Source organism: Enhydra lutris, unplaced genomic scaffold (genome assembly GCF_002288905.1).
Source record: "Enhydra lutris kenyoni isolate GAN:26980312 unplaced genomic scaffold, ASM228890v2 scaffoldscaffold28, whole genome shotgun sequence".
NCBI lineage: Eukaryota > Metazoa > Chordata > Mammalia > Carnivora > Mustelidae > Enhydra > Enhydra lutris.
The window spans coordinates 500,589-511,318 of record NW_019154112.1 but is presented as its reverse complement, the minus strand read 5'-3'; the positions used below and the strand labels follow the sequence as shown (position 1 = coordinate 511,318).

Here is a 10,730-nt window from a genome sequence, read left to right as displayed (position 1 = left end):
CCCTCAGTTTGTTTCCTGAGATTAGAGTCTCTTATAGTTTGTCTCCCTCTCTGGTTTCATCTTGTTTCATTTTTCCCTCCCTTCCCCTATGATCCTCTGTCTTGTTTCTCAAATTGCTCATATCAGTGGGATCATATGATAATTGTCTTTCTTTGATTAACTTATTTCACATAGCATCATACCCTCTGGTTCCATCCACACCATTGCAAATGGCAAGATTTCATTTTTTGAAGGCTACATAGTATTCCATTGTATATATATACCACTTCTTTATCCATTCATCTGTTCATGGACATCTAGGTTCTTTCCATAGTTTGGCTATTGTGGACATTGCTGCTATAAACATTCAGGTGCATGTGCCCCTTTGGATCACTGCATTTCTATCTTTAGGGTAAACACCCAGTAGTGCAATTGCTGGGTCATAGGGTAGCTCTATTTTCAGTTTTTTGAGGAACCTCCATACTGTTTTCCAGAGTGTCTGCACCAGCTTGCATTCCCATCAACAGTGTAGGAGAGTTCCCCTTTCTCCACATCCTCGCCAACATCTGTCATTTACAGACTTGTTAATTTTAGCCATTCTGACTGGTGTAAGGTGGTATCTCATCATGGTTTTGATTTGTATTTCCCTGATGCTGAGTGCTGGAGCACTTTTTCATATGTCTGTTGGCCATCTGGATGTCTTCTTTACAGAAATGTCTGTTCATGTCCTCTGCCCATTTCTTGATTGGATTATTTGTTCTTTGGGTGTTTAGTTTGAGTTCTTTACAGTTTTTGGATACTAGCCCTTTATTTGATATGTCATTTGCAAATATCTTCTCCCATTCTTTCGGTTGTCTTTTGGTTTTGTTGACTATTTCCTTTGCTTTTCAAAAGCTTTTGATCTTGATGAAGTCCCAATAGTTGATTTTTGCCCTTGCTTCCCTTTTCTTTGGCGATGTTTCTAGGAAGAAGTGGCTGAGGTCAAAGAGGTTGCTGCCTGTGTTCTCCTCAAGGATTTTTATGGATTCCTGTCTCACATTGAGGTCTGTCATCCATCTTGAGTCTATTTTTGTGGGTCGTGTAAGAAAATGGTTCAGTTTCATTCTTCTGCATGTGGCTGTCCAATTTTCCCAACACCATTTGTTGAAGAGACTGCCTTTTTTTCCATTGGACATTCTTTCCTGCCATGTTGAAGATTAGTTGACTAGTTGAGGGTCTATTTCTGGGCTCTCTATTCTGTTCCTTTGATGTATGTGTCTGTTTTTTTTTTTCAAGATTTTATTTATTTATTTGACAGACAGAGATCACAAGTAGGCAGAGAGGCAGGCAGAGACAGAGAGGGGGAAGCAGGCTCCCCGCTGAGCAGAGAGCCCAATGCGGGGCTCGATCCCAGGACCCCGGAATCATGACCCGAGCCGAAGGCAGAGGCTTTAACCCACTGAGCCACCCAGGGGCCCCTATATGTCTGTTTTTGTGCCAGTACCATACTGTCTTGATGATGACAGCTTTGTAATAGAGCTTGAAGTCTGGAATGGTGATGCCACCAACTCTGGCTTTCTTTTTCAACATTCCTCTGGCTATTCGAGGTCTTTTCTGGTTCCATACAAATTTTAGGATTATTTGTTCCCTTTATTTGAAAAAAAGTTGATGGTATTTTGATAGGGATTGCATTAAATGTGGAGATTGCTCTAGGAAGCTAGACATTTTCACAATATTTGTTCTTCCAATCCATGAGCATGGAACATTTTTCCATTTCTTTGTGTCTTCCTCAATTTCTTTCATGAGTACTTTATAGTTTTCTGAGTACAGATTCTTTGCCTCTTTGGTTAGGTTTGTTCCTGGGTATCTTATGGTTTTGGGTGCAATTGTAAATGGGATTGACTCCTTAGTTTCTCTTTCTTCTGTCTTGTTGGTGTATAGAAATGCAACTGATTTCTGTGCATGGATTTTATATGCTGATGCATTACCGAATTCCTGTATGAGTTCTAGCAGTTTTTGAGTGGAGTCTTTTGGGTTTTCCATATAATGTATTATATCATCTGCAAAGAGTGAGAGTTTGACTTCTTTGCAGATTCAGATGCCTTTAATTTCTTTTTGTTGTCTGATTGCTAAAAGGCTAGGACTTCTAGTACTATGTTGAATAGCAGTGGTGATAGTGGACAGCCCTGCCATGTTCCTGACCTTAAGGGAAAAGCTCTCAGTTTTCCCCCATTGATAATGATATTCGCTGTGGGTTTTTCATAGATGGCTTTGATAATATTGAGGTATGTGCCCTCTATCACTACACTTTGAAGAGTTTTGATCAGGAAGGGATGCTGTACTTTGTCAAATGCTTTTTCAGCATCTCTTGAGAGTATCATATGGTTCTTGTTCTTTCTTTTATTAATGTATTGTATCACATTGATTGACTTGCAGATGCTAATCCAAACTTGCAGCCCTGGAATATATCCCACTTGGTTGTGGTGAATAATCCTTTTAATATATTGTTGGATCCTATTGGCTAGTATGTTGGTGAGAAGTTTTGCATCCATGTTCATCAAGGATATTGGTCTATAATTCTCCTTTTTGTTGGGGTCTTTGTCTGGTTTTAGGGTCAAGATAACGCTGGCCTCAAAAAATGAGTTTGGAAGCTTTCCTTCCATTTCTATTTTTTTGGAACAGTTTCAGGAGAATAGATAGTAATTTTTCATTAAATGTTTGGTAGAATTCCCCTGGGAAGCCATCTGGCCCTGGGCTCTTGTTTGTTAGGAAATTTTTGATGACTGCTTCAATCTCCTCACTGGTTGTGGGTCTGTTCAGGTTTTCTATTTCTTTCTTGTTCAGTTTTAGTGGTTTATACATCTCTAGGAATGCATCCATTTCTTCCAGATTGTCAAATTTGCTGGTGTATAGTCGCTCATATGTTCTTATAATGGTTTGTATTTCTTTGGTGTTGGTAGTGATCTCTCCTCTTTCATTCATAATTTTATTAATTTGCATCCTTCTCTTTTCGATAAGTCTAGCCAGGGGCTTATCAATCTTATTAATTCTTTCAAAGAACCAGTTCTTGGTTTCATTGATTTGTTCTGTTGTTCTTTTGGTCTCTATTTCATTGATTTCTGCTCTGATCTTAATTATTTCTCTTCCCCTTCTGGGTTTAGGCTTTCTTTGCTGTTCTTTCTCCAGCTCCTTTAGGTGGAGGGTTAGGTTGTGTACTTGAGACCTTTCAAAAGGCTTGTATTGCTATGTACTTTCCTCTCAGGACTGCCTTTGCTGTGTCCCACAGATTTTGGAACAGTTGTGTTTTCATTTTCATTTGTTTCCATGAATTTTTTCAATTCTACTTTAATTTCCTGGTTGACTCATTCATTCTTTAGTAAGATGGTCTTTAGTCTCCATGTATTTGAGTTCTTTCCAACTTTCTCCTTATAGTTGAGTTCTAGTTTCAAAACATTGTGGTCTGAAAACATGCCAGGAATGATCCCTATCTTTTGGTACCAGCTGAGACCTGTTTTGTAACCCAGGATGTGATCTATTCTGGAGAATGTTCCATGTGCACTAAAGAAGAATGTATTCTGTTGCTTTGGGATAGAATGTTCTGAATATATCTGTGATGACCATCTGGTCCAGTGTGTCATTTAAAGCCTTTATTTTCTTGTTGATCTTTTGCTTAGATGATCTGTGTGTTTCAGTGAGGGGGGATGTTAAAGTCCCCTACTATTATTGTATTATTGTCAATGTGTTTCTTTGATTTTGTTATTAATTGGTTTATATAATTGGCTGCATCCATGTTAGGGGCATAGATATTCAAAATTGTTAGATCTTCTTGATGGACAGACCCTTTAAGTATGATATGGTGTCCTTCTTCATCTCTTATTATAGTCTTTGGCTTAAAATCTAATTTATCTGATATAAGGATTGCCACCCCAGTTTTTTTGTTTTTTTTTTTTTTGATGGCCATTAGCATGGTAAATTGTTTTTCACCCCCTCACTTTCAATCTGGAGGTGTCTTTGGGTCTAAAATGAGTTTCTTGTGGACACCATATTGGTGAGTCTTGTTTTTTTATCCATTCTGATACCTGTGTCTTTTGATTGGGGCATTTAGCCCATTTACCTTCAGGGTAAATATTGAAAGATATGAATTTAGTGCCATTGTATTGCCTGTAGGGTGACTGTTACTGTATATTGTCTCTGTTCCTTTCTAATCTGTTGCTTTTTGGTTCTCTCTTTGCTTAGAGGACCCCTTTCGATATTTCCTAAAGGGCTGGTATGGTGTTTGCAAATTCTTTTGGTTTTTATTTGTCCTGGAAGTTTTTTTTCTCTCCTTCTATTTTCTTTGCCAGCCTAGCTGGATATAGTATTCTTGGCTGCACAGTTTTCTCGTTTCGTGTTCTGAATAATATCATGCTGGTCCTTTCTGACCTGCCAGGTCTCTGTGGATAGGTCTGCTGCCAATCTACTATTTCTCCTGTTCTAGGTACATACTTCTTGTCCCGAGCTGCTTTCAAGATTTTCTCTTTGTCTCTGAGACTTAAAAGTTTTACTATTAGATGATGGGGTGTTGACCTATTTTTATTGATTTTGAGGGGGTTCTCTGTGCCTCCTGTATTTTGATGCTTGTTTCCCTCACCAAATTAGGGATATTCTCTACTATAATTTGCTCCAATATAGCTTCCACCCCTCTCTCTTTCTTCTTCTTCTGAGAACCCACTTATTGTAATATTGTTTTACCTTATGGTATCACTTATCTCTCAAATTCTCCCCTCATGATCCAGTAGTTGTTTTTCTCTCTTTTCCTCAGCTTCTTTATTCTTCATCATTTGGTCTTCTATATCACTAATTTTCTCTTCTGCCTCATTTATCCTAGCAGTAAGAGCCTCCATTTTTTATTGCACCTCATTTTTTTTTAAGTAGGCAGAGAGGCAGGCATAGAGAGAGAGAAAGGGAAGCAGGCTCCCCGCTGAGCAGAGAGCCTGATGCGGGGCTCAATCCCAGGACCCTGAGATCATGACCTGAGCTGAAGGCAGAGGCTTTAGGCACCCCTTTATTGCACCTCATTAATAGCTTTTGTAATTTCAACTTGGTTAGATTTTAGTTCTGTTATTTCCCCAGAAGGGGATTTTATTCTCAAGAGAGGTGTTCTATATTATCTTCTATGTTATATAGATAGGTAGATAGATATAGATATAGATATAGATATATAAATATATAGATATATAGATATATATATCAGACTGGTGAATAGAACAGAGCCACACACTTGGGGTGTATTTTGGTCTGTTAGAAGAAACTGCTCCCAAATTTTTAAAGAAGGAAAAATTTATATATATATATATATATATATATATACACACACACACACACACACACACAACTTGTATATATACATACAAGAATAAGGGCAAACATGATGAAGGGATGGAGTATGACTGTAAAGGTAAATATTTTAAAAGGTTATAAGAAAGGAATTGATAAGATAAGAAGTTGGTTGAAAAATGAAAAAAAAAAAAGAGGGAAGAATATGATGAAGCTGGAGACTAGAACAAAGCCATGCACTAGACTTAGTGTATATTTTGATCTCTTAGAAGAAACTGTATCCCAAATTTTTTAAGAAAGAAAAACCTATATGTATACAAAAATAAGATTAAATGCAATGAAGGGATAGAATATGACTCTAACAATGAAAATTTGAAAAGATTTTTTAAAAAAGGTATTGATAAGATAAAATAGTTTAAAAAGATTAAAATAGGAAAGAGGAAAATTTTTAAAAATAGAGTAAGAGAAAAATAAAATTTAAGAAATTTAACTTTGCAAGACTAAAGAATCATGGGGGGGAAGCCATGAATTCCATCTGCTGTACTCAGATATTTCTGACATTTTGCAGTTCTCATTGATTGGTGAACTTGCTCTTGGCTGAATGTTCTTGCTGATCTTCTGGGGGAGGGGCCTGTTGCAGTGATTCTCAAATGTCTTTGCCCAAGGCAGAATTGTACTGCCCTTGCCAGGGGCCAGGCTAATTAATCTGCTTGGGTTCTACCTCAGTAGCTTTAATTCCCTGACCACTTTCTGAACAGCTTTGGAGGATGGGAATGAAAATGGCGGCCTCCAAATCTCCAGCCCTGTAGGAGCCAAGAGCTCGGGGCCCCGCTCCTCAGTACACCCTTAGAGGAAAACAGTCAATCCTTCCTGTCTCCCTGGTCTCCAGCCGCACTCCATGCTCACCCGGCCTGTGACCAAGTGTTTCCATCTCTGGCACTCAGCCCCATTTGGAGTCTCCAAACTCAGCTGCTTCCAGCCATATGCTCTCACACCACTCCTACCAGAGGAGGAAAGAGGGGTGTCTTTTCAGATCTGCCACTTATGGGGTCCCTGCTTGAAAAGCGGTGGCCCAACTGTGCCTTGGATCATGGTTTAAGGTAACCCCACGCTAAGAGCCCACGCCTTGGCTCCATCTCTGCAGTCAGCTTCCCCACTCCAATACCTGGCAGCTCTGCCACACTCAGACACCCAGGGTCTTTTTGTATCCCAATGAGTCGTGAGACCACACTGTCCCCCATGAGGGCTCCATCCCCTGCTTAGCCTCTGGAGTGATGTCCCTCAGTGGAGTAGACTTCTAAAAGTTCTGATTTTGTGTTCCAGTATTCTACCTCTTGCTGGGAGCCAGCCCCTCCCCCCACAGTCTATCTTCCCATATGTTGCCTCAGAGTCACTTCTCCACATATCGTACCTTCCAGTAAGTGGTCGCTTTTCTCTTCATAGAACTGCCATTCTTTTCATCAATCTCCTGTTGAGTTTGTAGCTGTTCAGAGTGGCTTGATAACTATCTAGCTGAATTCTTGGGACCAGACAAAATTTAGGTCTCCTATTCCTCTGCCATGTTGCTCCTCCTCCCCTCAGTCACCAAAGTTTTTCTGATGCAATTATTTTTCATATTTTCAAGAATATATGAAACATTAACTTACCAAAATAAAAAAAATAACAAAATTTATAGTGCTACCAATACACTCATAAAATGCATGCAACCTCATGAAGTGGGTACTCTATCATCCTCATTTTTACAGATGAGCAAACTGAGACCCAGAGAACTATACCCCATAATAATATGGGGGCTAGAATGAAAAGGGTGAGTGGCAGTAAAATGGGAGTTAGAAAAGTCTAACTAGCCTGATGCTCTGACCACGGAGGTCTTTTCAGATGAATCAGTTTTAGGCACAGGATGAAGATCCAAAAATGATTCCATTCAAAGTTCATTGTGTTAGTGCAAAAGCATGAGATCTGAAAGGGACAGCACTAATTCTGTCCACTTCTTAGACTCCGTTTGGATCAAACATTCTTGGTGAGCTGTGACTTTGTCAAGTTAAAATATGTGTGGTCCATGTAAATACATTCCATGATGAAAGTTAAGTAATGATGTTTCCAAACTACACACACACACACACTCTAGGTGCTGAGAGTAGCAAGGTACTCACAGCCTAACCATGTGAATTAATCACAAGCTAAATTTGTTTACTGTGCTTTTTTGTCTTTCCATTTTCCTCTGTGTTGAAGTGCCCATTGCTTTGAGTCATTTGTTGTTTATCTTTGGAAATCAAAATTTTTACTTAAATGATATGCCTGGTAATAATATTTTAATAACTTTATTGAAATAGAATATACATAAGATAGGGTTCACTTGTTTAAAGTAGATGCCAGTGTTGGGGGGCACCTGGCTGGCTCAGTCAGTTAAGCGTCTGCCTTCAGCTCAGGTCATGATCCCAGTGTCCTATAGTGGAACTCCATAGGACTCCCTGCTCAGCAGGAGTCTGATTCTCCCTCTTGCCCTGCCACTCCCCCCACCCACGTTCTCTCTTGCTCTGTGGTCTCTCTTAAATAAATAAAGTCCTTAAAAAATAGATGTCAATGATTTTTATTATATTTACAGAGCTGTAGTTGCCAAACCCTTTCACTATGCAGATTTAAACCTTCTCTATTTTTCTTTTAGTTCTTCTAATGAATCTCTTTGTTTTTTCTGTTTTGAACCTTATTACTTGCATGTTAGTCTTCCTGAATTTATTCTCCAAGTGTCTCCTATTTTCTGGGTGATTTTCATCTCTGTATTGTTTTGTATAATTAAGTTATTTTTCCCACTTACTCTTCCAGGATACTAATTTTTTTCCAGGTTACTAATTTTATTCATAACAATGGCCAGCCTCTTTCCATTTATCTATTACAATTTTAAACTTGAAAATTAATGTTTACAATTTTTAATTATCTAAATGGTTTCCCTTGCCGGACTTTCACAGTATGCTTTCCACTGTTTACACCAGTGGAAGACATCTTTTCAGGCTGCTCAACTCAGCATCTCCTTTTGGTGCTGAATACCTTTAAGTGAAATGGTGATGATGATGGTCCTGAATAGGGCTTAGCATGGCCTCATTGATCATCCACTGACTTGCTCACATTAGAAAAACCAAGTAAGTATTGGAAGGCAGAGCAGGTTCTACTGCTACAGGTTGGGGTGAATCCTCTAATAAACTACTAATCCTGTCTGAGGGCTCTGCCCCAGTGGGATTTCTGTCACTGCCTTATGGATTTGGGGCAACTCAACCTTCCAAAGTAGCTCCTCTCCGTCCTTCAAAACCTGTAGGTGGACTTCACCCCTGTACCCATGAAAGTGATATGTTCAGCTCTTCTGGGAGGGGACTCATGAGAATCACAGGCTTTACCACAGGTGTCTGCTCTGAACCTCTTGAAGGATTAGAACTTGGAGGTTAAGGGTTAAAGGTTAAAGCTGGAAAGTCTTTCTCTTGGTAAAAGGAAACACTCTCTGCTTCTGAAAGGAACACTGTGAGAGAGAAAAGTGTCAGATTGCACCTCTATTCTGACAAGGAGACCAGGTCTAGAGCAAAGGTAAATGCCCAAGAAACTATGATTTTGAGTGAATGTGCCCTGTCCCACAGCACATGTAATTGCAACTGTCCACTTCATCCTGCTCTGGGTTCTCTATGTACCATGACATAATCTCTGTGTACCACATGCCTAAGCAGTGAGCCTGTAGAATCCTGGCACCTGCCCTCCCTTCTCATTTCTCCCAGTTCAATTCCCTTATCAGTCTGATGAGTCTCAGAAACACAGTGTTTCTGTTGGGACAAGAAGGATTAGAGAAAGGGAGAAGGCAGGAATGAAATCTCTGGATTTTACTATGGAGATTTTGAATGCCAAGGGGTTCTGGCATGGAGGTTCTCTCATAGAACAGGGAAATTCAACTCAACACTGTAGACATTCACTCATGTGCATACAAGATTCCATCATGTATTTTGGATGTGTTTATTTCTTAGATAATTGACCAATAGAATGTCCTCTTTCCACAGTTTAGTAAAAGCAAGAGACAGGGAGTGTCTTCCCCAGGGCTGTCAGAGACCCAGACAAAACTGGGAGGGGACTCCTGAGGACAAATAAAAGGACACTCAGGTCTCTGGTCTCCCTGGTTGTCTTCCTCCTTGAAAAAGGTGGCACTCTGGCTTCAGGGGCCATTCAAGGCCCATTGTATCCCCTTCTCATCTCCATGGCTACTGAAGATACTGGTCTCCTCCAGAACCAGTTAGGGCTCCAGCTAGGCCTGTGGTGGACTCCATGATTTCCTCCAGGGCCCATGCCAAGGTTGGGGCCATGGGGGTGGTAGACAGCTGTGTCAAAGACGTTTCTCAGGGACAGGGAATTTCTCTAGAAAAAGAAGGGCAAATCATTTCAGAATCATATCCCCTTATCCCAAGCCTTAACATGGACTTGTTCTGGAATCTTCTTTCCCTTCGTATCATCTCCTTCACCTAGTACTTCTTCCTCTACACTTTATTCCTTCTTTTGACTCTTTTCCTGCAAGTCAATAGTTTGCTCAGCACATTGATTGGCTCTTCCAGTTCTAACTTGCTACTTCTCTTTTGTAACATACTCTTGGTCTTTCTTTCCCCCCAACTTGGTGGCCCTACTATTCATACCCCATTTCCTCATGTTCCTGCTACTCCCTCCCCAGACACTTTCCTACATATTAGGCAGGCACTCACCACACAGAAGAAGAGCCCAGCAAAGAATCCCACAGCCACTACAACCGAGACAAGAGTAATGAGGAAGATTTCCCATGGTTTCAGGGACCCTCTGGGTATCATTTCATTCACTGGAGTAGTAGCACTCGTGCCAACCCTATGGGAAGTTGTGTGTGTTCCAGTTGGAGAATGTGTGCTAGAGCCTCCTGTGGTTTCACTGGATGCAGTGTTGGCAGCTATGCTGGTCCCAATGGAAGTCACACTAGATCCAGTGTTGGAGGCTATACTGGTCCTGCTGGAAGTCATACTGGATCCAGGGTTGGAGGCTGTGCTGGTCCCACTGGGGTTTGTGTTGGATCCAGTACTAGAGACTTTGCTGGACCCACTGGAGGTCACACTGGATTCAGTGCTGGAGGCTGTGCTAGATTCAGTACTGGAGGTTGTGATGGACCCACTGGAGGTCACACTGGGTCCAGTTTGGGTGGCTATACTAGTCCTGCCAGAGGTTGTGCTAGATCCAGTTTTGACAGGTGTGTTGGTCCCTCCAGAGGCTGTGCTAGATTCAGTACTGGAGGTCACTCTGGATTCAGTGCTGGAGGCTGTGCTGGTCCCTCCAGAGGCTGTGCTAGATTCAGTACTGGAGGTTGTACTGGACCCACTGGAGGTCACACTGGGTCCAGTTTGGGTGACTATACTAGTCCTGCCAGAGGTTGTGCTAGATCCAGTATTGACAGGTGTGCTGGTCCCTCCAGA

General features: G+C 40.9%; 1 protein-coding gene across 1 annotated transcript in view; it reads right to left on the bottom strand.

The window, feature by feature from the left end:
* Positions 1-9,471: 9,471 nt before the first annotated feature.
* The window catches only part of LOC111152407 (mucin 21, cell surface associated), an 8,928-nt gene continuing 7,669 nt past the window's right edge, over positions 9,472-10,730 (bottom strand). The window contains exons 2-3 of the mRNA XM_022510931.1: positions 9,999-10,730; positions 9,472-9,660 (exon numbers count right to left, since the gene is read on the bottom strand). The exon at positions 9,999-10,730 is cut by the window's right edge and continues 709 nt beyond it. Of these exons, the coding sequence (XP_022366639.1) occupies positions 9,472-9,660; positions 9,999-10,730 (921 nt within the window). The remainder of the gene's footprint in view (positions 9,661-9,998) is intronic.